Source organism: Rissa tridactyla, chromosome 5, assembly GCF_028500815.1.
Source record: "Rissa tridactyla isolate bRisTri1 chromosome 5, bRisTri1.patW.cur.20221130, whole genome shotgun sequence".
Lineage (NCBI taxonomy): Eukaryota > Metazoa > Chordata > Aves > Charadriiformes > Laridae > Rissa > Rissa tridactyla.
The window spans coordinates 22,117,925-22,142,787 of NC_071470.1; the positions used below are offsets into that span (position 1 = coordinate 22,117,925).

Consider the following 24,863-nt stretch of genomic DNA (forward strand, 5'->3'; position numbering starts at 1 on the left):
TGACTGGTAGCCCAGCGCGACGGAACCAGCGCTTACATTTCACGAGACTTTTTGCGCCCAGCTAATTAAAAAACCTGCAACTTAAGACAGTAAGCAGGCAGGTGGGGATAGTTAAACAAGACCTTTATTTGGGGTATTTTCCCCACTGTGGGCAATGTTTTGCGGCTCAGTTTGGTACCTGGAGAGTGTTGGGTATGCAATGCAGAGGGGCATCATAAACCAGTTGCACCTGCAGCAGTGCCCCTTGTCTGGGAAAGGCTTCGAGGAGGAGACACTTCTGTTAACAGCATGTCTGCGTTTTCACATGCCAAGAGGCTTTTTTTTTAAAGTTTTATTTTCAATGAGAAAATGCTGGGTCCGGGTCAGAGGGGTTGGTGCGCGGTGTTTGTACAGAAATGCACCCTGAGGCAGCGGTGCTTATAGGAAAAAGCAGGCGGGGGGTCTGAGCAGTTATGGGCAGGGCTTGTAATGAGCCTGGTTTCTAGGGGGAGTACACTGAGACAGAGCAGTGATTAAAGAGCAGCTGAGAAATACTGTAATCTAGCTGGGAGCAGGATCAGGCTCCCTCTTTGTAGCAGGTGAGATATCTGTATGAATGTTTTTTATAGATGCTTACTCCATTCCTGGGAAATGCTAGTGGGGGAAGGGGGGGCATTTTCCTGGCGCGTTTAGTGTGGAAAAACTAACCTGAGTTGCAATTATCAACGAGAAATGGTTAACCTAACAAACATACTTGGCGAGGTGCAAAATCCTCAAGCGGAAAAAAAATATGTTGGAAGGTGTTGTAACTTTTCCCGAACTCTGGGATAGCCTCTCCAAAGGAAACAGCGCTGGCGCTGCAAAGGTTAGGGCTCGGGCTATTCAGAGCATGCAGGCTGTGGCTCGGCTCGGAGTTACTTCACTTTTTCTTTATAATAAACACAGCTCTGTCTGTTGTTTGCTCGGGTGGGGGGCGAGGAAAGAAAGCGGGCAAGCCAAGAAATGGAAAAAAGATGGGGAGAGCCGGGAGCTGTTCCCCGGCAGGAGCGGAGTTTCGGGGGTGTGGCGTGGAAATCTGCTTTGAATCGCAGCATGGTGCCGCGGCCGCCGAGGTCTGAGCGGGTTTTGCAAAGATTTACTTCACTTCAGGCTGGGTCTGCCCCTGGGTGACGTCACGGGCTGGAGCAGCGGCACCAGAAGGCTGGATGAGTGACAGCCCAGCCTACTTTTTAATAGCTTTGTCATGTGACGGGGAACAGTAGTAAGACAGGTGCCTTCGGTTCACTCTCAGAGAGGGTCTCGTTGCCTGCATGAGTGTCTGCTGCCTGCCTGCCTGCCTCTGGACCGTAGTTTGCCAGCTTTCCTGCCGTCGCTCCGCAGCTGGATGGCGTGGGACATGTGCAACCAGGACTCTGTATGGAGTGATCTGGAGGTGAGGGGCTGCGCGGCGGCGTGGGCGGCGCGTGGGGTGCAGGCGGTCGGCGGGGGACGGCGGGCTCGTCAGGGGACCGGCCGGCCGAGGCGACATACTTTGCAAACAAGTCCGAATCTTATCTTAACTCCAGTAAGTTTGCTATTTTAAGGTTACGCTGCGATGCCTTGAGCAAATCAAAGCTGAGCTCCTGTCATCAGTATCTCCTGCAGTTGGAAACTATTTTCATGTGCCTCTGGCTCGCTTTCCTGTCATATGCAATATTTATGCTCTAAGATATTGATATGAATCGGTGTCTGAAGTCTTTCCAGTGGCGTTTAGTGGCCTGGTTGGAAAAATGCCATGTTTATTTAGAATAAGATTAACATTTCTTTTTCAAAAAAACCCAAAAAGAAGTTAAAATTAACCAACAGCTTTGTGTTTTAATCGCTTGTTTCACTGTGCTCTGTGGACGGTTTTGTTTTGTTTTGTTTTTTTTTCCTTGTTTATCAGCTGCAGAATTCAAACACGCACACAAGAATGAATACCCTGTTGTTTGGCTTTAGATGTTTTTAAAAGAGATTTCTGGAAGGAGACGTTTCCCTGCTTCTTGTGGTATTGGAATAATGACGCTGTAGCTAATGTCCCATCGAGCAGGGTTTGCAGTCAATCCGAGTAGTCCAACAAATGGTTAAATCCCACTGTACAGCAGAGACAACAGGATGAACCATGAGAATAGAGTTTATGCAGGACTGTGTGAACTGCTGCTGCTGCCGCCGCTGCTGCTTGTGTAAAAATAGATGGCAATACATCAAATCCACAGCTTCTGCTGGCTACAATTCATAAAGGGGGGGGGGGAAAGGCAAGCAGCTCCCTGGTAATCTCTGGAGTATAAAGTGAGGTTTGAGGATTTCTGCATGTTTGCATTCAGCAAAATGGAGCGTTACCTGAAAGTTCGGGCAACTTGCGAAGCAAGGCAAACTTTCTTTGGACCCCACGGAGAGGAATCCCAAATACAGACCTGCTCAAAGGAACTAACCCTCTGGCTGCAAGCTTGGAACAAGTGCTTAAAATGCTCCCCTCGGGCAACGGGGGAGGGAAAAACAGGTTACAGGCAATGCTTTTTAAATAAGATGTTCATGCCGTAGGGAGCTACCCATCTAAAGTAAAAACGTTACCGTGTTCTCCAGTATATTTTTCCTGTCTGGCGGAGCATGTGTGTGGATTCTCAAGTCTTTTGGTTGTGTTTTAAATATTTGCAGCTTACCATTGTATTCGCTGATTTCTGTTTGCATATTGTAATTGCTCTTATCTTGTTTTGATTTCTTGGTAAAGTGGAATAGATATGGATAATTCATATGTCCTGTAGCTATTATGAGTCAAGGCTGTAAGTGGATGACTTTCTGGCTCCGAAGTCCTAATTGTTTCTGAGTAGCTGGAGTATCCTGTGGGTTGTTGTCTGGCTTGTAGCATGGGTCTCAGCTGCCGTAGCTTCATTTTTCCATCATGTATTATTCCTAGTGCTGCTAGGAGCTGATTGAGGAACCAGCTTGTATGGAAATACTGAAGATTTATTTTAATCACTAGAGTTCTTGCAGTAATTTCAAGCTAGTAACAGAATAGATAATTTATGTCAATGACTTTTTCATAGTGTAGAGGGGAAAAAAAGAAGAAGAAGAAAAAGGGTTTGATCTTAATGTTAATTGTGTGGTGGATGGATTAACTGTGGGTAGGATTTTACCAATGTGCTCCTGCATTGCACTTCCTGTAGCAATACTGGCGTCTGCGTGCTGCTTTGGCTCAGGGGATCACCTTTACCAATCTAAAATACCGCAGGCGGCAGGTACTGGAGGCAGCTTTCATTTTTTGAATCATTAATGTTTGCTGTCAACTTAAAATGTATTATATTCGCACTCACATAATGACAGGACGGCGTGTTGCTTAATAAAGGCCTGCATCACTGTAGCTGATCAGCGTCCCCAGTGCTTCACAGCTTAATGAAGGTGATGTACAGTAAGGTTGCAAAGATTGATAGAGAGAATCCACGACACACGTTCTGTCAAGTCTCTCTCTCTTTCCTGAGTTCATCCCCTTAGCTGTTTGAAAAACTTGTTAAAAATAAAACACAGATTATATTTTCATTAATATAATTAATATGGCACAAGTCCAGTCTTCTTTTTTTTTTTTTAATTTACCTTCAAAGGCACAAAAACGTCCAAAATGTTAATGGAGAATTATACTTAATTATAATGATTCGTTATTGTCAGTGCAGTTAAGCTAATTTATTGTTTGCGCCTGAACTAAGAGAAAAAAAGTCTGTTGGCGTGAAATAACGCACAGTAATTAGCCTTTTGTGTTTAGTGACTGCTTCATCCTCCTAAATGTTACTATAAAATTAAGGCTATAGTTATGGAATAACTATCATATCAAATAACGGTGGGAAAACAGTAGAATGTATGCTAGCAATGCAGGTGCACCTGTTACAGATGTATAGGCAAACAGTAAATATCAGCGTGTCAGATGAGGACAGTTTTAGGACTTGGAGTGTTAAATCTGGCATCGTCCAAAGGCCAAATATAAATTAATAACAGGAACACTTGCTACTAATGTGTCTCAGATTAGAAGCATAATGTCATATTCAGAAACATTGATTTTATTATCATGTCAACATTGGCAAGAGCATATATACTTCATTTCAGCAATTAAATTTTTTTAGGTGACATTGCAGTCACTATAGGCAAATGAAAGCTGCGATCAGCAGGATTATTTTTTTTTAATACCATTGTTTATATTGCTTCAGAAGCCCGCTGTAGGAACTTAAAAATGCAGATTACTAAGGGTAAACTTGTTTAAGTAGGTGGTTCACAGAGTGAAGCTATTTTTACAAACGAAAGCAGTAACAGATCAGCAGGATACTTTAGAAGTCTACGGCGTCAGTTATAAGCTACTGACCTCCACAACACAAACCTGAGAATGATGCTGAGAATCTACCTTTTCAGTCAAAAACTAGATTATCCTTTAATGAGATCAGAGACTTCGTCCAAGCACCAAAAAAGGTCATCTCTGCATTATAAGATTGCTGCTGGAAGGTTGTGTCTTGCACTAAAGAAGAGGGAACTCTCTAATTTTTTTCTTTTTCCTTTTTTTTAACTCCTGTGACCAAAATAATGATAAAAAAAATCATGTGCGGTGAAAATTATTTAAGTGGGGTTTTGACTTCTTAAAGTTCTGCAGCCCCTGAAATAATAGGAAGAAAAGCAACTGCTATTTCAGAGCCTCATTTTGCAGCCTCTCAGCTCCCTTGCCCCTTGGCCTATTCCGTGATTATCTCGTAGCGTCCTGGTAGATGTAGAAGTTGTCTGGTAAATTATAGCTCGCGCCAGCTGCACCGAGTCCTTGTGCCAACAGACAAAATCTTTGCTCGTGGCTGCACTGCTGCATCCAGCCCGCGCGCTGCAGCCGCACCAAGATTCCCAGGGACAAAAACCTCAATGAAATGCACCTTCAGCAGCTCTCGCTTGCATTATTGTAAAAGGCGGTCCTTGCGAGAGTGACATAACCGGTATTGAGCAATTCACATCTGTGGACACTGTGTTAGTGCCCTACAGACATCCCTCTTCACAAAGTGGCACTTTCTGGGTTGATTTCAGTCCAAATAGAAGTTGGGAAATCATTCAAACCACCCAGTCAACTGACGGCAGTCGAGGAGGACATGCTGTTGGCCATCCATAACACAGTGCTAGAAATACTCAGGGTGGAAGCCCTTAGACTCAGCTGACTTTGAATGGCTTTTAACCATTCAGTGCCTGGTGCCTTTACAGCTTTACGTGTGTTTTGCAGTGTACCCATATCAACGTAGATGTTTGGAGATGAGTTACAAGGTTTGTGGTACAGTGCAGGAGGAATTGCTTCATCAAGCAGCATTGACGTATGGGACTCCGCTATTTGCCAAGCTGTTGCTATGTGTTTTCCATAATTAGGAAATGGTTTTGGTGGATACTCTTAACATTTCACTTGCCATGCTAAAGTGGATGTATGTTATTAACTTTTTCTTGCTCAGTAGGTCAGTCAATACTCTATCTAGCGTCATACTAGCATATAAAAGGACACTTATTCCGGATTTATTTGTATTTATCACTACTCTCTTCGTAAGTCATGGAGACAAGAACATTTTGCACTGCTGAAGAGGATCCGTGCAAACTAGACTTCATTTACTGCCTCAACCAAAATGTTTCACAGACCCTCTACATTAGCATTACGGACTCAGAGGCTGCCAGAGGAGGAAAACCCATTTGGTTCCCTCACTGCAGCCACTGTCTGGGGACACTTGAGAAGCTGACTGAGACAATATATGTGTTCACACCAAGCAGGTGAAAGGCTGCATGAACTAACTATGCTGTCACCCAAAGGTGAATACAGGGACATTTCAGAACGCACTTCAGTGGCCAGGACCCTGACATGTAACTGGGTGTCTGTGCTCTGTGCATCGGGGAAATGAGCACAGCAGCATCGCTGACCTGTACTTTCTTATGCCCATATGGTAGCCACCATCATGACTGACCTCAAGGATTGCAGTGAGGATCTGTAGAAGCAAAAGTGTGACTGTCTCCAGCTTGAGCTAGCCTCCAGGGCTGAAGGCTGTAACAGGCTGTGCCTCTTTAACCTGAATGCATCAGGAAATGCGTGACAGACCTTGCCCAGAGGTATTCATCTGTAACTTCTACCTGCACTGGTTCATTCTGAAGCAGGAGAATAAGGCCATGCTTTGGCCTCTGCTGTTGGGTTTAATAAAGCTTTGAACACGATTGTTATCGTGTTCAAGAGTCTGGGGGAAGGAAAGTCGTTGCCCCTGGTCAGAGACAGAGATAGAGAAGGCAGCTTACGCCCTCCTGTTTCCCTTTTGCATGTCTGTACAGAGCTAACAATGATCTAATACTTAGTAGGGTTTTTTTTTCCAGAAAACAGAGTCAATTCTAGTGACTCTGTGCCACAGCTTAATCGAGGCTTAATTCTTATCACATGATATTAAAGTTAATAGATTCCTGGTAATTAATGAAACTGTTTCTGTGTTGCTGTTTCCTGCAGTGTGCTGCTTTGGTTGGCGAAGACCAGCCTCTTTGCCCAGATCTCCCAGAACTTGACCTCTCCGAACTAGATGTGAACGACCTGGATGCGGACAGCTTTCTGGGGGGACTCAAGTGGTACAGCGACCAGTCAGAGATCATCTCCAATCAGTACAGCAATGAACCCGCCAATATATTTGAGGTAAGGCAAGGCAATGCAAATGCACGTTGCCAAGTTCTTGATTGCTTTTTTCCTTATTTTTTTTTTATCCTGGTGGACAACAGTTTTACTATTTTTCCCCTGTTCAGAGACAGCAAACATGGTGATGTTTGTTATGGGTTCTGACTGGCGCCCTTAATCCTCATGATCAAAACCAGGCCTGCAATCTGGAGGAGGGGGGGAAAAGCCTTGAAAGGAATTAAATGGAACTTTTGATTCTTGAAAGGTAATGGCTAAAGAGTGCCTAGAGCACACTGCCCTGTGGCGTCACGGCGAGGAGTTGCACGGTTGTCAGCTACAAAGGAAAACAAAAGTTGAAATGTGTTTGTTGTCTTCCACTTGCATTCCCCAGCAAGAAGCAAAGTGCAGCACAGCAGCTAGCTGATGAGGAGCTGGAACAGTTATAGTAAAGATTTTTACCACTCAGAGGACTCCTGTGCAAGGCACTTGCACACAAATTGAGAGGTCCTTGTAGTTGACGTATAGGGGAGAAAAAGGGTGGATGTGAGTGCTCTCAGTAGCTCATGAAGCAGCACATCATTTGGGATGTTTCATCTCCTGGTGGAGAGCCATCTTAAAGTTGAAGGGTGGTAGGAGAGATTTAAATGTTTTCTTTACAATTCTGCCTTGAGGATCAGGGTGTACGAGAGGAAGGTTACAGTCTCTCTATCTCTGTCTCCAGCCTTCTTTCTTTTGTTGTGTAAAGCCTTCATGATTCTCTGCCTTGTGGTTATGAGGCAGCCGTGCCCTCCCTGAGCCCTAACCTACTTCTCTCTTTGATGATAGGAGGTGCCATAGATCGTCCACTGGCTGGGAAATTGGACAATAAATTGATTAGCTGGCAGGAAGACCTTGTGCAGCAGCATGCTACAGGTGCTGCCTCTCACATGGCAGGTACCACAGCTCCAGGAAGTATGGCTGGCCCACTGGCTTGGGGAAGCCCCGTATTATCACGGTGGAGTTTAAAGGCTGGAAAAGATTAACTGAAATAGTATAGTAAAATGCTTACCTAAGATGGCCTGAATGAAATTCTTCTTTTTTGTATACAGCTCTAAAACCACAGTGATCTCCCTGATGCAGGTGAAGTTACTCTGGATTTATACCAGTGTAACCGGTAGCTGAAACTGGTCCTCTCTATTCAATTTCTGTCATTTACACCCAAGTAACTTGGAATTAATTTTATTCAAGTCAAAATGAAATTATCCCTGCAAAACCCTGTGCTTAGGCTCTTTTTTTTTTAATTAGTTGTATAATGTTCTGCACCTTGTTTTACAAAGTTTCCAAACCCCGTCTTGTTCTTGAATTGCAGTTGTACCGCCTCAGGCAGGGTATGGTGTGTTAGTGGGTAGGTTTGGATGGTCTGTAGCAGGGAGGCAGGGGACACATTTGCAGCTGGCGTTGAGAGTGAGTGGCTTTGCTTTTCTTACAACCGAGGTGTATTTTTCCTCATTGATTGAAAGCCAAATGCAGAGGCATTTTCCTTTTAGAAGAATCAGTTGAAGATGCAGACTTTCAAAGTGTAAGTTCCAGATAAGTAATACAATTAAGCATCTACCAACTCTAAGCACACACATTGTTCCAGTTAAACCGGTGGAACTTCACCACAGGCTCGTTGCTTGCCCTGTGTGTAACTGCCTGTTGCACTGGTGGCCACAGCTGCCAAGTACATAATTGTCTCAGATAGATAGTGACGATTCCCCTACATGCCTTGTATAGGAATTGTCACCTCCTATATGAGACAATTCCTGTTCTGAAAATCAAAGCATGTTGCAAACAGATGAGCTCGTATGTAACCTTGTTGGAAGATGGTGATGCAAGGTACAGGTCACTGCATGTGACCTCTCATGGGCCCATTCACATGCGCCTGAGGGTGAGCTGCCCCAGTGTGAAGAAATAGGTGGTATGCAACCGGGGAAATACATCTAGGCAGCAACTAATAGGTCAGAAATAATAGTTTGAAAATTAAATATGCTACTTCTTTCCTAACGGGCAAATTCTGTTGCCCTCTTTGGAAACGACTGGATTTCCCTGTGCTCACCGGCTTCTGTCACAGGCTGCATCTCTGTCACTGGCAGCAGCATTTGGTCCATGCTTACCTGTAAGGACAAATTGTGCTCTTACAGTATTTTGCAGTGCTGCAGTGCAAAATTAGACTATTTTCAGCTTCATAGTGTGTTATATTTACATTTCTTGGTTGCTTGGCCTAGGAAGACAGGAATGAACCAGTTATTTTCTCCTCCCATACATGAACCCTGCCCCCATACTCTATCGTGCAGCTGGATACCTTGCACGATTTCTTGCCTCTGCCACTCTGTAATGCGACAACTGGGGGTGCTCAAGAACAGAAGATGTCGTCTTCCTCCAGAGACTATCTCACATACTCTGCGAGGAACTATTTGTTTTAGCTGAGAGAATGGAAGTTTTGCACAGTTTCCCATTGATCTGCATTGGCTTTTCTTTTCAAAGAAAATAACTTTTTTTTGTTACTTTGTTGTTTTTTTTTCTCTCATATCATCGTGGGAGTAGTTTCATCTAACTTAAGCTTCCAGATGAGGCCTAGTCATACCAAAATAGATATACAGTCTGTTTGGGGTGGAAGGGAAAGAACCAGAACGGCAAACAAATGTTGGGAAGTACAAGAGCAGCGTTAATTGCACAAGCTGTATGGTGTTAATTACCAAACCTAACCTTGAATGAAGCCCACTGTCCTTTGAGGTACTACTGCAGTACATGTGGCATTGCCTAGGTGAGGGCCGGTGTTCAAAAGCCCTTTGGAAAGTTCCCAGATCTCTCAAGCTGGTGCACTTTTTTTTAAGAAAGACTTGTATTTCAGAAAGTGAATTTTCAGGTTTTCTGCAAGTCATGTTCCTGGAAGCTTGCTTGAGCCAAGCCCCCACAAGCTTACACACTCCCAGAGACACTGGGTGTCTCATGGACTAGAAATTATTAATAGTTATGGTAGCAACCAGGAGCCAAGTGAGATAAAGGTCCAATTAGTCTAGATAGTATGTAACTGTTGAGTATAAATCCCTGCTCTCATCCGCTTAGGTGTGATGAGATACTGGCCTTCACCCTAGTATTAAAACAGGCCAGTATCTTGTACATACACCAAATTCATCACTGCATTATTCTACTCACATGCCCGTGTAACTGATACCACTAGTCCCAAATCAAGCCTGTACCGTCTGCCCCAGCGCAGAGACTCTTCTTATCAATGTGTGTACATATGCATATTATGAACTAGTTGATCTCTTTTTTTATTCACAGCTTGCTCACTTCTGTTTTTCTCATGGTTTTCTTTGCCCGTTGTTCTGACTACTGGAAAGATAAAATGAAGGAGTTTTTGCCCCTCAGGGCACTGTCTATTGACACAAGTTCATGCAAGTAAATAGTTAACAAGTCACCCAAGACCAGTTATTTAGATGGTTCACTGCATCATTCACTTTCATTATTTGCTTTTGTGAAAAACTAGACTTTAAAAAATTGTATTTGTAAAAAAATTGATTTGGCTACTTTTAAAAAAATCAGAATGATGAGGTTTTCATTCTCAAAGCCAATGCTATGTGAAAATGTGAACAACCATACAACTTAATGTAGCACGAGTCAGAAAGCTTTTTGTTTGCGAAAACTGTTGTCCCCTGAGGCTTCTTCAAATATACCATACCCTATCATGTAAGATTAGTCATATTTAAAATTATTTATGACCCATGCCTAGCATTATGGAGAGAGAAGCTATCCACGGTGGCTATATCTCTTTGTTGGCATTGCTTACAAATAGCTCAACTGATGTTAAGAGAAAATGCAGCTCATAGATAGGCAATAACCTGTTACAATATAATGAACTTGTGTAAAATAGTAAAAATTTTTAAGTGTGGTATTCTCATACTTGGCAAAGCACTTTTTTTAGTCTTTAAAAAGACTTCAGAAAAACCACATTGCTTTCCCTCCGTTGATTTCAATTTTTTACATAATTCTGTATTCTAGAGAGATGCTCAACGTATTTGATGACTTTATTTTTAATTGTTTTGCATAGGTGTAGCCCAGGTTACTTTTCAAGACTGTTCTATGTGCCATGTATTTGGAAAGCCTAAATAGGCCACTATGTTTTATTGTAGGCTGCCAAAAAATGCTGTATTACAAGCAATGAGACTGTGGGGAGAGAAAGAGCTGTACAATGAAATGCATACCATCCTGCCCCTGGCAGCAGGGAAATTCATGGAGATAAATGATTTCTTATTTATTTGGAAGGGTTTGCATCACGAAGATGATGAGGGTAGAGAGGAGCCTTAAACATCACCAGGGTAATTTGCATTGGTTCAGATATAAACTCCCTCATGTTCTGTGGTGCTGCCAGTCTCTTTCACTATGTCAGGTTATTCATTCAAGGTTTGCAGCCAGATTGATTAATGAATTACCAGATCTTGCGTAAAATGACTTGGCCTGACTTTTAAACAACCACCAATGTTTTCTTTGCCAGTCTTGTGACTGGTGTTAATGGGTTTCCAGAGAGCAGAGCCTATGTAGACTTTCAGTACTGGCCTCCACTAGCATTTTTTCCACTTTTTAATTTTCTCCAAAACTAGTAGCCCAGGGCAGGCAGTTCAAGGAGATATAATCTCAGGGAAAAAAAGACATAGTAGTCAAATCCTTGATGGCTGATGCCCTTCAGTGCCAAATCAGCATGATTTATCATAGCCATCTATTCAGCACAACAGAGGCTGGAGGTGAGCTGCATGGTGTACCTCACATGATATGCATAACTAGAGCTCTGAACTTTGAAGGAAAGCCTCAGAGCTATTTGCAAAGTGCTGGTGCTTAGTGAATACTAAATTACATTTAGGAAATAGTCTACTGCTACCAGTTATACTTCATTTTTATTCTTGACACAGACACCTAAATCAGAGAACAGTAACATTTCAGAGATTATGGTAGCAGTTTGGGTATGTTCCAACACTATAATAGGATCAGAATTTTAAGGCCTTTTTTATTATTACCAATAGTCACTTAGTTTCTACTGCAGCGTACTTTGTAGGGAATTACAGCTTTTACTAAAAAGATTAAAATGCTATTATGCAAATGATTGCAGTATGTTATTATGTTTACAAATTAACATCCATGGCTCAACACACAAATTAACTAACTATTCCATCTATATTATTAAGGATTTAATAAAGTAACTGTTGATAAAAATGAGGAGCTTGGAACAGTTAATAGGAACTGATTGTGATTTAACATAGAACTTAAACATTGTGTTTAATGTTCTAGATGGTATAATGGCAGAATAAAGCTTATCAAAGTGCTTGGAAGAACTGAGATTGTGTGAACGGTATAGCAGCATGTCTGAGGCCTCAGAAAGCGCAAACTAAATAGCTCTGGGCAGTAACATAGAGCAGGCAACATATCGGTGAATCTGAAGGTAGCACAGGACCATCTCGTATCAACATGGAGTTTCCTGCTCTAAGAAGTAGGTTTTTTGAAATTCAGATTCATTCACATTGAATATTTTACATGATAAGCACACGTAGGGTACTTGGGAACTTATGTCCCTCTAAAATGCATCCTGTAATGAAATGCTTCTATGGCAAATGGGATTTCACTGCAGAGAGTATTGCTGTATGGCAAAAAAAGGGAAGGCTGAGTTCAGGCTGAGATGACTTTACAAACAGCGCTGCAAATTGCTATTCCTAGCAGTTCATAAGAGATCATAAAAGCAAACAGATAAGAGCTACTGAGGTCCTAGAGAAATGAATGTACAGTATGTGGTTACGGGATAGATTTAGTAGGGAAACAGACAACATTGTAGGTTTAATACAACAATAAACATAAAAGGCAAAAGATGCAGATTTGGGATAGGAAACTTTATAAGAACAATAAAAGGTAACAATGTATCATAAAAACCACTTGTGAGACTAGGAGAAAGACCCTCAATTCCAGGGGAAGAAAATAGCCAAGGCTGGGTGAAAGTGCCAGAATTTTTATATTCCTAATGGAGCAATGTCACGTTTCTTGCGCGTTCAGATGCATTACCTGTTCCGACGTCTCTGGCCTGACTCAGGATTCTGCATCTACTAAATAGGAGTCCAGCACAATAACATTACATCTATGGGGATGATGTATGCAAACCATAATCTGTGACTACCTATGCTGACATTTAAAAAGGCTCAAGCAGTAAGTGGAGTTTATTTTACTCAAACCAGCTGCTATGTAATTGGGAAGAGTTTATGCAAATGCTCTGTATGTAGTGTTAACAAGGTGTGCTGCTGCTCCCTTTTCTTTCTCGCTTGGACAAACTACAAACTGTCTAAATATTTTAATACAAGAACCTTGCACATCGCTTGAAACCTTCAGGCGGGAAAGAAGTCCCAAATGAGCAAAATACAATTGCTTTGAGAGCTTATTGTTTGATGTATGAGGCCACCAAGACCATTCCCCAGGCACGCGATCAAGAAAATGCAACTGATCCCCTTCGCAGTCCCATTAAGGAGATATTTCACCTGGAGCAGCCGTGGCTTGAGATACTCGCCGTGTCTCCGCTCAGCTGAGCACCTGTCCTTTTTGCAAGAGGGAAGACTAACACTCACCAGAGCAGTAGTAAGCTAATTAGGTCATTAGACGAATGTCTTGGCCCGTGTTAAAACCAGCCCTTGAGGACACCGTGTTACACTGTGTTCCCACTGGCTACGGATCTAAATACAAACTGGTGTCAGCTGCCATAACAGACAAAAATGTAATAGCCTCCTTTCACAGAGGTCATCGTAAATCCACTTTGGTCACAGTCACACTCCACATCTGTTTTAGTGAGATGCAGCTTCTTAAGGTGGCATTTGGACTTCATAAGCACGCAAACAACCGAGCTATAAATTGCTACTGCTGGAGTTATTTTGAATAAGTGTATACTGTTTCATATTTATAATGGTGAGGCTTCATAATATTCGCAGTGAATATATAACACAGATCAGTTCAACAAGCATGAAATTGTATGTTGTCAACTTGTCACATAAATAGAGCCATATTCTAGCTTACGATAATGTTGAACTAAATATTTTCTCCCTAGAACTGCGGAGAGGGTCGCAAAAAAGTGGGCCAGTGGCTCTGTCTTTTGTTAGAAAAACACTCCCAGAGTCATTGCTAGTGGGAAGTAAATATTTCTGATAAGATTTTTCTGGTTTTTTTCTTACCACTCTGCTTAACAACAGCAACAGAAAGTTTGGCTTTCTTAGACAAATGCTAATTGGCTAAACTGTTAAATTTATGTCCCTTAATGGTTTTATTTCTAGTGTAACCTCTTTTCTTTTTTTTTTTATTGTTGCTATTTTTGCACTGCGCATCATTGCTAATTGCTACTAAACGCTCCATCTTAACCCTGGCATGCTCTTCCCCTGCTGCCCCATCCCACTTAACATTAACTCAGGCCCATGCCATTACAGGAGGATAAAATCATAGCGAAGCTTAATTTAGGAAATTTTTTTTCCTTGGTGCTGCTAACCTATTGTGCATGTGTAGGTCAGGAGGAGGAAATTGCACGGAGCAAATCTGTTGCAGGGATAAAGTTTTGGTATTGAATCATGTTGAACTATTTTTTCCCCCCAAGCAGAAAAAAATACAAGGATGTGTGTCTGTGAAAACTTATCCACTTGTAGCTCTTACTATATTACAGTGGCTAATACTCAGATGCACCAGAAATTTTCAGCCTTTCTGGAAGAGTGGCCCCTGCCGGCTTTTTGGGTCTTTTTTTCTCCGGCGCTTGGTTTTTATTTCAATAGCTTTATGCAGGTGTGCAGGGGATCCTAGTGCCTATGTTTGCAAGTGCCAGACTGCAGCACCGGCACGCACGGGCGTCTGACTGCGTGCATGCACACTCAGCCCTGCCGACTAGTTTTAGGTCTCAATGGAAGCCAGCACCTTTGCAATGCATAGTTGGTGGCTTTGGCTGAGTTTTCCATTCTGACACAATGGGGCAACAGCCCTGCTTTGTAATGATCGAGAAATTAATTAGTACTTTGTGGCAGTGATGAGTCTGAAGGGCCGTGATTGGAGTTTGCTTTTTACCACATGCAGTAATCACTGGGTTTTGTTTATGAAAGCACAAAACCAACACCTATTTTGGTGTTGTCATGAAGCCCGAGCGGTGTGATGCACTGGAATAATACTTCCATTTCCTCACACACATCTGTGCGCTTGTGTTTTACTGTGAGTAACACAATGGGGTGCTGGTCCATAATGGGTACTTCTAATCACTAAGATGATAATTGGAAGAACGGAGTATTTTCTGTGAGGAGCCACAGTGGAAGCCTTGGGCAAGTGTTGTTGACTTGTTGATTTATGACAGCTTTGAGTTGCCTGAACTGCTCACAGCTATCTAGCTCATCGCATGAAGTTCAGAAGGATCAGCCCTTCCAAGAACGTTACAAGGTTAGAGGTGCAGAGAGAATTTCCTATACCTCTACACTTCTGTGTGCTGCCACATCTGCTCCTTGAGGGCTCAGCGGTATTAAATCTTTGTGGGGCTTTGGAGGGGCAGTCCATCAAGTGGTCTGATGGACTGCACGTCTCTCCTACAGGAGATACTCTTGCCTGAAAATAAAGAAAATGGGTGGAAAACTTGTTTCTCACACAGGAGATTACTTGCAAGGGGGTGGTGATAACAGTTATCTGGAGGATTGGTTTGGTCAGAGGAACGTTCTGTGTCCATGGGAGCTGCTAGAAGAAACAATGGGAGGTTTCTCCTGGAATGGTGGTTTCTCCTGAAAGGAACTCAAAAGTTGTTTCTGAAAGTACTCCTAAACCTTTGTGAAAAAAACAACTGTTATTCTCCCAAGTTGCTGTTTAAGCAGTGACATAATGATTCAGGGACTGCATCAGAGAGCGCAGTTATGGAAGTAAGACTTCCCACTGGGATTTTGACTTGGGGCTTGCATGTTTTCACAGAGCAGTCAGTGACCCTAAGTGAAAAGAAGTTATGATGACAGTTTTTAAAGTCTTCTGGTATCCAGGATTTTTAATTTTTTTAAAATATGCATCAGTTGAGTAGCTGCATCTAGTTTTAATATGCTCCACTCTGCCAGGCTCCGTGGGTTGAGACTGAATGAAGAGGACCTTGTGTCTATTGTCTCCACCTCAGGAGGGCTTGTTCATGAGGTGTGGGCAGCCAGGTAGTGCAGGTGACAAAGTGGCCGATAAAGGGTGAATAACGAACTTGGAGCAGGGGAGGGCTTTGCAGGATCACAGAATGGTGGAAGTGGGAAGGGACCTCAGGAGGTCATTGGTGCAACTTCACCTGCTCAGGCAGGGCCACCTAGAGCAGGAAGTTGAGGAATTATTTCTGTGTTCCTTTGCTGCTGCTTATTCCCCCTTAAAATGACACTTTATTAGGACTGGTAATGAGTTCCTGATCCCATTTGGAGAATCTTACACTTTAGTCTTAAACAACTATGGGATCTCTAGGAGGCATGTCTGTATTTAGCAAGAAGCCCATTATGGCCAAATCCTAGTTTTCAGAGGAAGGGAGGTGTCAGTCAAGAGTGTTCTCAGTCTGGCCTCAGTTTTCACATCAAATTTTCTTATAAGGAAACCTACTTCTTGGGCTAGTCCTAGCTTCCACAGGTCCTTAGCGTGTCCATTTTGACAGGCTTGTTGTAAGACTAGTGGAATCTTACAATTGTCAGGTAAAAAAGGATGCGTATACAATTTTTTTTAATACACAAAAACCGTAAGTGCATGCTTATTGACATCTGATTGGATGTGCCCTGTAAGGCATTTGACCCTCCAGGCATGCATAAAAGGAGCAATAGGCTTCTATTTCTACCTATCTGGGGCAATCTTATGCATTTTTGAAATTCTTCTGGTTTTGTTTGCTTTACTTTTTCCCCCCCACCAGGAGTGGTGTGTATTTTCTTGGCTGTATTGACTATCCTTAAAAGCCCAACAAGCACTCTTCACACTAGTATGAAGATATCAGGCAAAACATTACCAATTGTCACCTCAATTGCATCTGGAGAAAAGCCAGAAAAACTTCTGGGTTTTTTTTCTAAGGCAGAAGAAAATATCGCACGGTCCTTAACACTACAGAGACATTCATCCATTTCCAGTGAAAGGGTGTCAAACTGCTTCTGCTTGTACGTGATGGGAGTGTTGCCATCTCTTGTCGTTTTCTTTGCTGTTGATCCCACTCTTGTATAGGAAGGGTCAGGTCAAATGCCTCTCTGGAGACCAAGTCTCCCATTTGCAGCAGGAAATCTCTCGGGTGGAGAGGATAACGTTACAAAACAGAGGCTAACATTACAAAACAGCTCTGCTGCCTCTGGCACAGTCTAGAGCATCACAGACCAATAACTCCTATCATGTCACTCTTGCAGCACCTTATTATCTGTTTTTCTGTAAATCCGATCCGAGACTGTCATTACCAGTTTCAGGTAGGTGAACACCATCTGGGTGAAATAACCATGTGCCAGTGATGGGCTGGAGGGGGCTCTTGTTAGTTAATCATCCCTACCTTCCTTTTGATGAGTTAATTTGTCTGTTGAGCCATGGAGGAGCCCCCAAGAGCTCCCAGGAGCCCCTTGTTAAAATTCTGCCAAAATGAGAAGATAGGGATGATTTCACTCTTTTTGCTGGAGCCCGTGCTATCTATGATATTGCTAAATCATCCATAAGGCATAACTTTCTATGCAATCTTTTCGTTACAGTTCTGGTGGCACATTACTTCTTTGTGCATTTGCCTTTTAAACATTGTCACTGGATACCTAACCCTCCTGAAAATCTCATCCCATGAATTAAGGTTAATTGCAGTACGTTCATGTGGCCTCTTAGTACCTGGCATACCAGGCCATAGTCTTTTTATTTTTTAATTTTTTCTTTTCCAGTTACTGAACACATCTTTCTTTACTTGTCTCATGGTAATGCCTAAAAACCCTGTAGCATATGGGGATAGTCTCTTTGTATGTACTAGTGACCAGGCCCTCCCTGTTTTATTGTGTGCGCTTTGAAGTCCTTGGAAGAAGCAAAAGTAGCGAAAGCAGAAAAGAGCTGGTCCTTGGGGCTTGTGAGTGAAGATAAACTCAAGTTATTCTTCCTTTAGAGGCCCAGGAGCACTGCTCCTCTTCCTCCCAGCCAGCTGGAGGCAGTTACAGCCTGCTGAGCTTGCCCAGCCCAGGGAATAAAGTCCTAACCTACAACACAGCTAGGAGAGGCTAGTTTGAAGTTGCGGTTGTGTCAACATGATTTGGGACTACCAAGCCTGGGGAGAAGCTGCCTTAATTAGTACATCCCAACATGGAGACTTGTTTAGCTCCAGACCTAAGAAGAATTAAATTAAAAAATTAAAAAAAAACCACAACCAAACAGACCCCCCCCAAAAGACTTAGGAAGGTAAGAAATACTGTCATTTGGAAGAGGCTTTGCTCCCTTTTTAACTAGGCAGACAGGGCTTGTTAGCTCTCATACAGTGCTCTTACAGCCAGATCAGGACTAGCTTTTGTGAGGCCGTAAGTGTGCTGACGGGTGCTGTGGGGGGATTTATTAGCTTTTGCTCAATATTGATGTTTCTCCTAGGCTCTGTCCTGAGAGCCAGCAAACCTCTCCTGCAGGAACACAGGGAAAGTGATGGAGGGCCACGGGAGTAAACCTGGAAGAGTCAGTTTGGATCCTACCGGGCTGTGAGCTGTGGCTAGAGGCGACCATAATGCACCAGGCAGGTTCCACGGAGTTAGTTGGCATCTCTGTATTGTGTTTTCAAAACTGGGTTGGGAAAGATTATTTGGCTGTGTCCTGTACAGACCCAAATGGTGTCCAAGAATCTGCAACTGCCCAGGGAGCTTTCCCAGCGTACCAGAGAGCAGGAATCATGTCAGGGTCTCCATGCTGTGTCAGTTCAAGTCCAGTATGATCAGAGCTAATACTAAGTCTCCGCTGGCCCATCAGTTATTACCTTACATCCCACTCCCAGCGCTTGCAGCTCTGTGAACACAGTCCAGATCCACTTGAACTGTGCACCCCATTTGGACCCAAAAGGAATTTTTAGGGGCAGCCCTGTGCTGCAGGGAGGTAGGAGGTTGTTTTCTTTCTGAATCTCTCACAAGATTAGACTTGTGAAACGTTGATTTTTAGAACCAAAGCTTAAGAAGAAAAAAGACCTATACCTAAACTTCAACCTATAATAATTCGTATTTCCTAATCCGTGGTTTTGTGTATAGATGTGCCTTGGCCCAGCAGGCATGTCAGAAACTTTTTAGAAAATGGCTTTTGTGGGGTTTTCTGTCAGTCCAGCTTGAAACATCCAGGAATGCTGCCTTCTCCAGCCTGTTACTCCAGGTTGCACCATGCGCATAGCAGGAACCTCAAACTGGACCCTTCCACTTGATCTGCCATTCTTCCCTCCGACACCATCATTCCAGCTTGCCCTCCATCACTATAACATTAGCTATTTGCCACAGCTTCCGTCAGCTTGCTGTTTCCCTGACCAGAATTCATAGGAGTGGACAAAAATCCACTCATGTCTCTTGTCCTTCCCTACACCTACTTCTGCGAGTGCAATGACAGATACCAGTTTTATTGTGTGCCAATGTTACCGCTCTGTTTACAGCAGATTTGAGAGTTTACATTAGGCCATAGTGTTATCTTCCAGTTTTCCTAATTCTATCTGCTGGCAATCCCAGCTGTGTGGTTGAGGTGGCTGCCCCCATCCTAAAGGAATTTGTGTCAATTTCTGTGGGGACAAATCCTCCCTGCGCTAAACCGCTTTGCAGTATTTGCTCAAACTGAAATTTTGACAAAGACGTTCTGTCCACATCTACCAAAAGAGATGGCTTTTTTTTTTTTTTTCAAATGCACTTGGAGGTAGATGCGTTGGAAGCTGCCTGTACCTGGCTGATAACTGAGACTGAGCATCTATGTAGCACGATCCATGCCCTTTGCTAATTTGTCTTTGAATGACAAATGTGTCTTCACTGAGTCAGCAAAAGAAGAGATCCTACAGTAGAACTCATTGCCCTTCTATCCCTTTTAACAGAGCAGCGAGGTTTTCCCAATTCCTCCCCAAAATCAGTCTTTAAAAGAAGTCTTATAAAGACATCCCTCAAATGTATTGTTCAGAACTGCATTATATTCCCTAGTCATTTCTGATCAAGACTCATCATGTACTGTTATTTTTTTAGAATCCCTCCCTAACCATACTGGTATATTCCCAATTTTAAAAAGAATTCAAATCTTTGTGAAAATCAAAGTTGCTGAGATTTGGAGATAGTCCACGTGAGTCTTCATCACTGTTGCCCCTAGAGAGTCAAATCTAAGAGCTGAGTGTGGCTGACCTCAAAAAAGAAAAGCAGATTTCATTGCAAACTTCTGCATTTCACACAGAAACCATGCATGCACGGTTAGCCAAGGTTCTCTTGAAAGGCTTTACAACGAGAAATCAGACAAATTTTGCATGGCTTCAGTTTTCATTGCAAATGCTCTGTTCAATTCTAAAATGATATCTTTTTAACTTTGAAACTGCTAACTGGTAAGCCAGCCCTTTCGCATGAGAGTCGCCTTAGCGAAATAACTGTGTGTGAGGAAGACGGCAGGACAAGAGTGTGGCATAACAACATGCTTGTCTTCAGCAGCAAAGGACTCAAAATGCTCATACACTTGGAATGAGAACCTACAAAATACTGCTGACTGCTATTTAAAGGTTTGAATCCATCTGAATTGTTTCTCTGCAAATAAAATGCGTCTCCCAGTGCCAAGCTTGTACAGTCCAAAATTCCTGGAGATGTCTGCTTCCTGCTTCTTCAATACTTGTGCTTTTGGGTGTGTGCTAATGAAGGATCAGGGCCACTTCGCCTGGTGTTCTCCCTCTCTGGAATCCAATAATTGTTTTACATCAGGGTGTAATTGTACCTATATGTATTAGACAAACCTGCTAATTCAGACTCTCTAACTCTTTAATATCTTCCCAAATTGCATTCTATGATTTGGTTAGATTATATCTTATCTGTAACCTTCTTGCTTCAATAAACACACAATACCTAGCCTGTATTCTCCCACCTTATACACAAGGAAAATCATCAGGACTTAATCTGTTGCCAGTGTTAATGGCACAATCCCTCATCCTAATTCCAATTCACTCTGCCTGATATCCCACAAATGCCTTTGAGAAAGTATTTTATCCCTGATCCTGTGCCAAAGACACTTTCTTCCTACGTCAGTGCTGTCTGACTTCCTACGAACTTCATAACGACTTTTGCAGGCTGTGGTGGATGACGCAGTCTTACATACGGAAGTCCACAAATGACTGCTACATCTTAGGCTGTCACTTGAGCTCAGAAGGTCCCTAACAGCACATCCCTGATCTTGAACTATTATTATAACTGGAAAGTGTAGTCTCTTCACTAGCAAATAAAAGAATGGAAAAAGTATATAGTAAAAAGGGGGGAGGCAGCACAACAGCTTATTTTTCTCTCTTTTTCTGTCTGGAAGTTGGTGGGACATTGCAGACAGCCTGTGCACTGCCCTCCTGTGGGCTCTGCTCCTTGGGCCCTGTGTGCAATAAAGCTGCTGTCGTGGCGGGTTGATAGGGATGGACAGGGGTTGCTTTTATGAATATTTTTGTTTCTAGTGTACCACCTAAATTCTAAAATAAAATAGTTTCCTGCTTGGATTATAGTCATTTGGGAATCTTTGAGATGAAGCTCTGCTGAACCCTCAGTTCACTTTCTCCTGCTTATCTTTCCTTGAGGCAAACCTGTCTGTGTGACTGTCTTTACAGGTGATGACCTACCCAACTGGATTTGGATGTTTTATGGATTTTATCTTCCCAGAGTTACACAAAGAGAGGGCCCCACTCAAACAATGTTTTGTGGACCCTTTTTTTTTCCAAGATGCTTGCTGAGTTGCTGTTATAGTATGGCCTTTTTCTTCTGTGTTTTGAGGGGCTGACCCAGCTTTTAGTGTTAAGCTAGATGGTCTCCATGCTCACTTTTGAACTCAGTCATGATCATGTTCCTTCCCACTGGTCCAAACTTGTCTGTTTTGCTGAAGCATGCTGATGTTCTACCTGACATCCGCCATGTCATACAGGTATCCCATAGCTTCCTGGTATGGAGGTATATCTGACACACCAGTCTTGTTCTGTTGTGGCATGCACTACTGTCTCTCTGTTAACTTCCTCTGGAAAACTTCATTCTGGAATGCCAGTAATAAGTGAGCAAATATGATGGGGACTTTTTCCATACAAAAAAAGTCAAAATCACCAAGTTTCATGAATGCACGAAATGATCCCTCCTTAGTTATGTTGCTGTGACCCCAAAGCTCTTGACAACCATTTCTCAGTCCTCTTCTGTCAACTGGAAGCTTGGCTATAAGTGCTTTGGGACAGGGACCGTGTGCACTGTTGGTGTCTGTGAAATACTGCCCCCTGCTTGGAAGGGGAGACTGGTGTTGCTGGTTGGAGCCCTGCACTCCACCGTGCCCATGGGCACTCTCAGGGCTACAGAGGGTGATTAATCTCTGTGCATCAAATCCCCTGGTATAAAGTCAGGATTATAATCCTCCTTTTTTGGTGGTGTCTGAGCTGTGGGTACTTTCTGCAGATATTTTCCCTTATGATGTGACTGGAGGTTGTTCAGTGCAACAGGGCTGTTGTCTTTGTAGTGCTAGAGTAACAATTAACCAGGAGAAATTTAAGTTGCAGGACATGGATAGTAATGTTAATCACCGTAATGAAGGTGGAGCATTATTTTTGCTGCATGACGGTGGAAGGAAAGGCTGAAAAATAGATGGCTAAAATCACTGAGCGTATATTTTCAAAGACAGGGCTTGCTCAGCAGCCAGGTGACAACAGACATGTTGTTTATTTGACAGAGAGGCTGTGAACTTAACTCCTGACTCAAAAAGAAAACTTGCTTCGCAAATGAAGACATATGGAGGGTTTTAATGGCAGTTGCAAGACATGTGGCTATGTTATGCCACGATGCGTGAGCTTATAAAGGCACTGGGTATATATTTCTGGTGAGGGACTCTGTGAATTCCACCACTATTTAAGAGGGAAAACATTTCTCACACTGAAAAGAGAGTCAAAGAAAAATTGTGTCTGAGAGGACAGGCTTTGCCAGCTCCATGGCAGTTGTATGCAATGCCGGCCCAATAAGGGAAGGAACTTCTGTTCAACTGCATAGTTGGGTTTTAGCTTGACCTTGTCCAGCATTTGCCTCTAGAAGTTGGCCTTACTCAAGGTGGGGGTTTTAAACGATATTAACAGTGACTGATGTAGTACCTGGGGCATCGCGTGGAAGGCAATGGGCAGGAATCTGTGCAGAGGCACTTGCTGCTTGAATACGGTAAAGTTCCTGATCTGCGCTCATATAGCGAGTACCCATGACAGCGTTAGCTGCAGAAGTGCAGAGAGTTGAGGCCAAAACAGCAGCATGACTGATTTCTGCAGTGGTGTCTTTCAGACTGGCTGTAGCATGAGTAAAATCTATGTAAGGACTGAGAAGATTTGTTCTTTGCTTTGGAGTTCCTTTGTTTTGATATCTCCTCATATTTTTCGGTGAGGTGCAGATAGATAGGTATCCTGCTTAAGACCACTTAAAGAGAACTGTTTGTAGCCTTAAAAAAAAAAAAAGAAAAAAAAGCTCATTTTATATGTTTTAAAGAGGAGGTGGCTTCATTAAAGATTGTAAGGTCTTGCAGTTTTACCCCAAAGAAGGCACTGATGGCTCCACAGTTCAGCTGGCAGAGAACCGTGTCAGACTGTGGAACCTTGCTCATATGCGCAAGTCCTCTTAATAGTACCAAAAATCATTTAGTTTTCTTCTGAAGTTGTGGGCAGTGAGCTAAAAATGTCTCGCTTGGATATGTATTTTGGAATTCCAGAATTAAATGGAATAAAGCAGATTTTTATTTTTATTCTTTTTTGATGAGACACGCAATGAGAGAGTGAGGATGCCGCGTTAGAGTATCTTTTGATTTGCTATTTGCTATGTGTTAAACATTTATATTTCAAAGCAGCGTTTGTACCTATACCGAGTGTTTGGCAAATCCAACAGCTCATTAGATGTTAACAATAGCAACGCTGCTAAATACAAAGTATTCATAGACAAAGTACCCCTCAGGCTATATCTCTGAGAGAAAAAAGTGGCAAATAGAATCAGAAACTAATTAAATAGTCAGCTAAAGCGAGCATAACTTTAAAAAGCTCGAAAACTACCAAAAATGGAAACATATTACAGTTATCTGCATTCACAGTGCAGAACAAGTTTGGTAGTATTTAAGATAATTCTCTAGTGCCTGCTATTTTTAGTCCAAGGGTAAGCTTCTGTAAGAGCCTTTCAGCATTGCTTCCCTTTAACCTGGCCTAACAAGCTAAGCCAGTAAGCTGTCTGATTTCCGTCTTACAGGAGGCAGAGAGATAGCTAAAACAAACCATTTGTGGTGAAAACGCTCAGCCTATCTTGTCTTAAGAGCTTTCTTCGTATAGATTTTTTTTTTTTTTCCTTTCCAAATGTCCCACTATTAAGCATTGTTTGTCGGAGACCAAAATGTCAGGCTTTGCTGTTTGGAAATTGTAGAAGCGCCGGAATGAAAGGAGATTTTATAGACCCACCCTAATGGAAATAAACATTTCTGCATTGCCACTGGTGAAACCCAATCCGGGCAGTTTAGGCTATTGCTGTGGATGTGTTTGAGGAAAAAGGAACATATTTAGTTTTTCTTGGGGAAGGAAGGGCAGACATAAGGGGCCTGATTTGCTTCTCACTTACACTTAATCTGTCCTGGTTTAACTCCATTGACTTCGCTGGGTGATGCTTGGTTTGTGCTGCTCTAATCCCAGGGAGAGTCAAGCTGGGGTCGGCGTTACGCTCCCTTGTGCTGCCAGCACTCAGGTTCAGGGCACCCGTCGCCGTCGAAACAGGGGCAAGGCCACAGGCAGCTGTAACATGCTGCGGTGCTCATTGCTCGCTGGTCATCAAGTGGATATTCATTTACAGATAGCTTTTTTTTACTGGAAATGCTATATGGTTCCCCCCCAAGGCATAAAATTAAGTGCAGCCGTGTTTGCTTTCTTCTCCCTCCTTTCTTCCCCCCCCCTCCCTTTCTCTCTGATGGTGTGTGTGTAATCCTTATGTAGGTTTACAAAACAGGATTTTATTGCTACCTAAACACAAGTGGTCCCACCGGCTCCCCTCAGCCAGCTAAGCAAGACGGGCGC

At 42.8% G+C, this 24,863-nt stretch overlaps 1 protein-coding gene across 2 annotated transcripts in view; it reads left to right on the top strand.

Annotated features, from left to right (window-relative positions):
• The first annotated feature begins 506 nt into the window (after nt 1–506).
• Nucleotides 507–24,863, top strand: part of PPARGC1A (PPARG coactivator 1 alpha) — a 68,057-nt gene continuing 43,700 nt past the window's right edge. Inside the window, exons 1-3 of one of the 2 annotated variants that reach the window (XM_054202686.1) lie at nt 507–578; nt 1,271–1,411; nt 6,476–6,655. In XM_054202686.1, the coding sequence (XP_054058661.1) occupies nt 1,364–1,411; nt 6,476–6,655 (228 nt within the window). In that variant the 5' untranslated portion in view covers nt 507–578; nt 1,271–1,363. Of the gene's footprint in view, nt 579–1,270; nt 1,412–1,469; nt 6,094–6,475; nt 6,656–24,863 lie in introns of those variants that run through there. The other variant, XM_054202687.1, reaches the window with a different exon arrangement.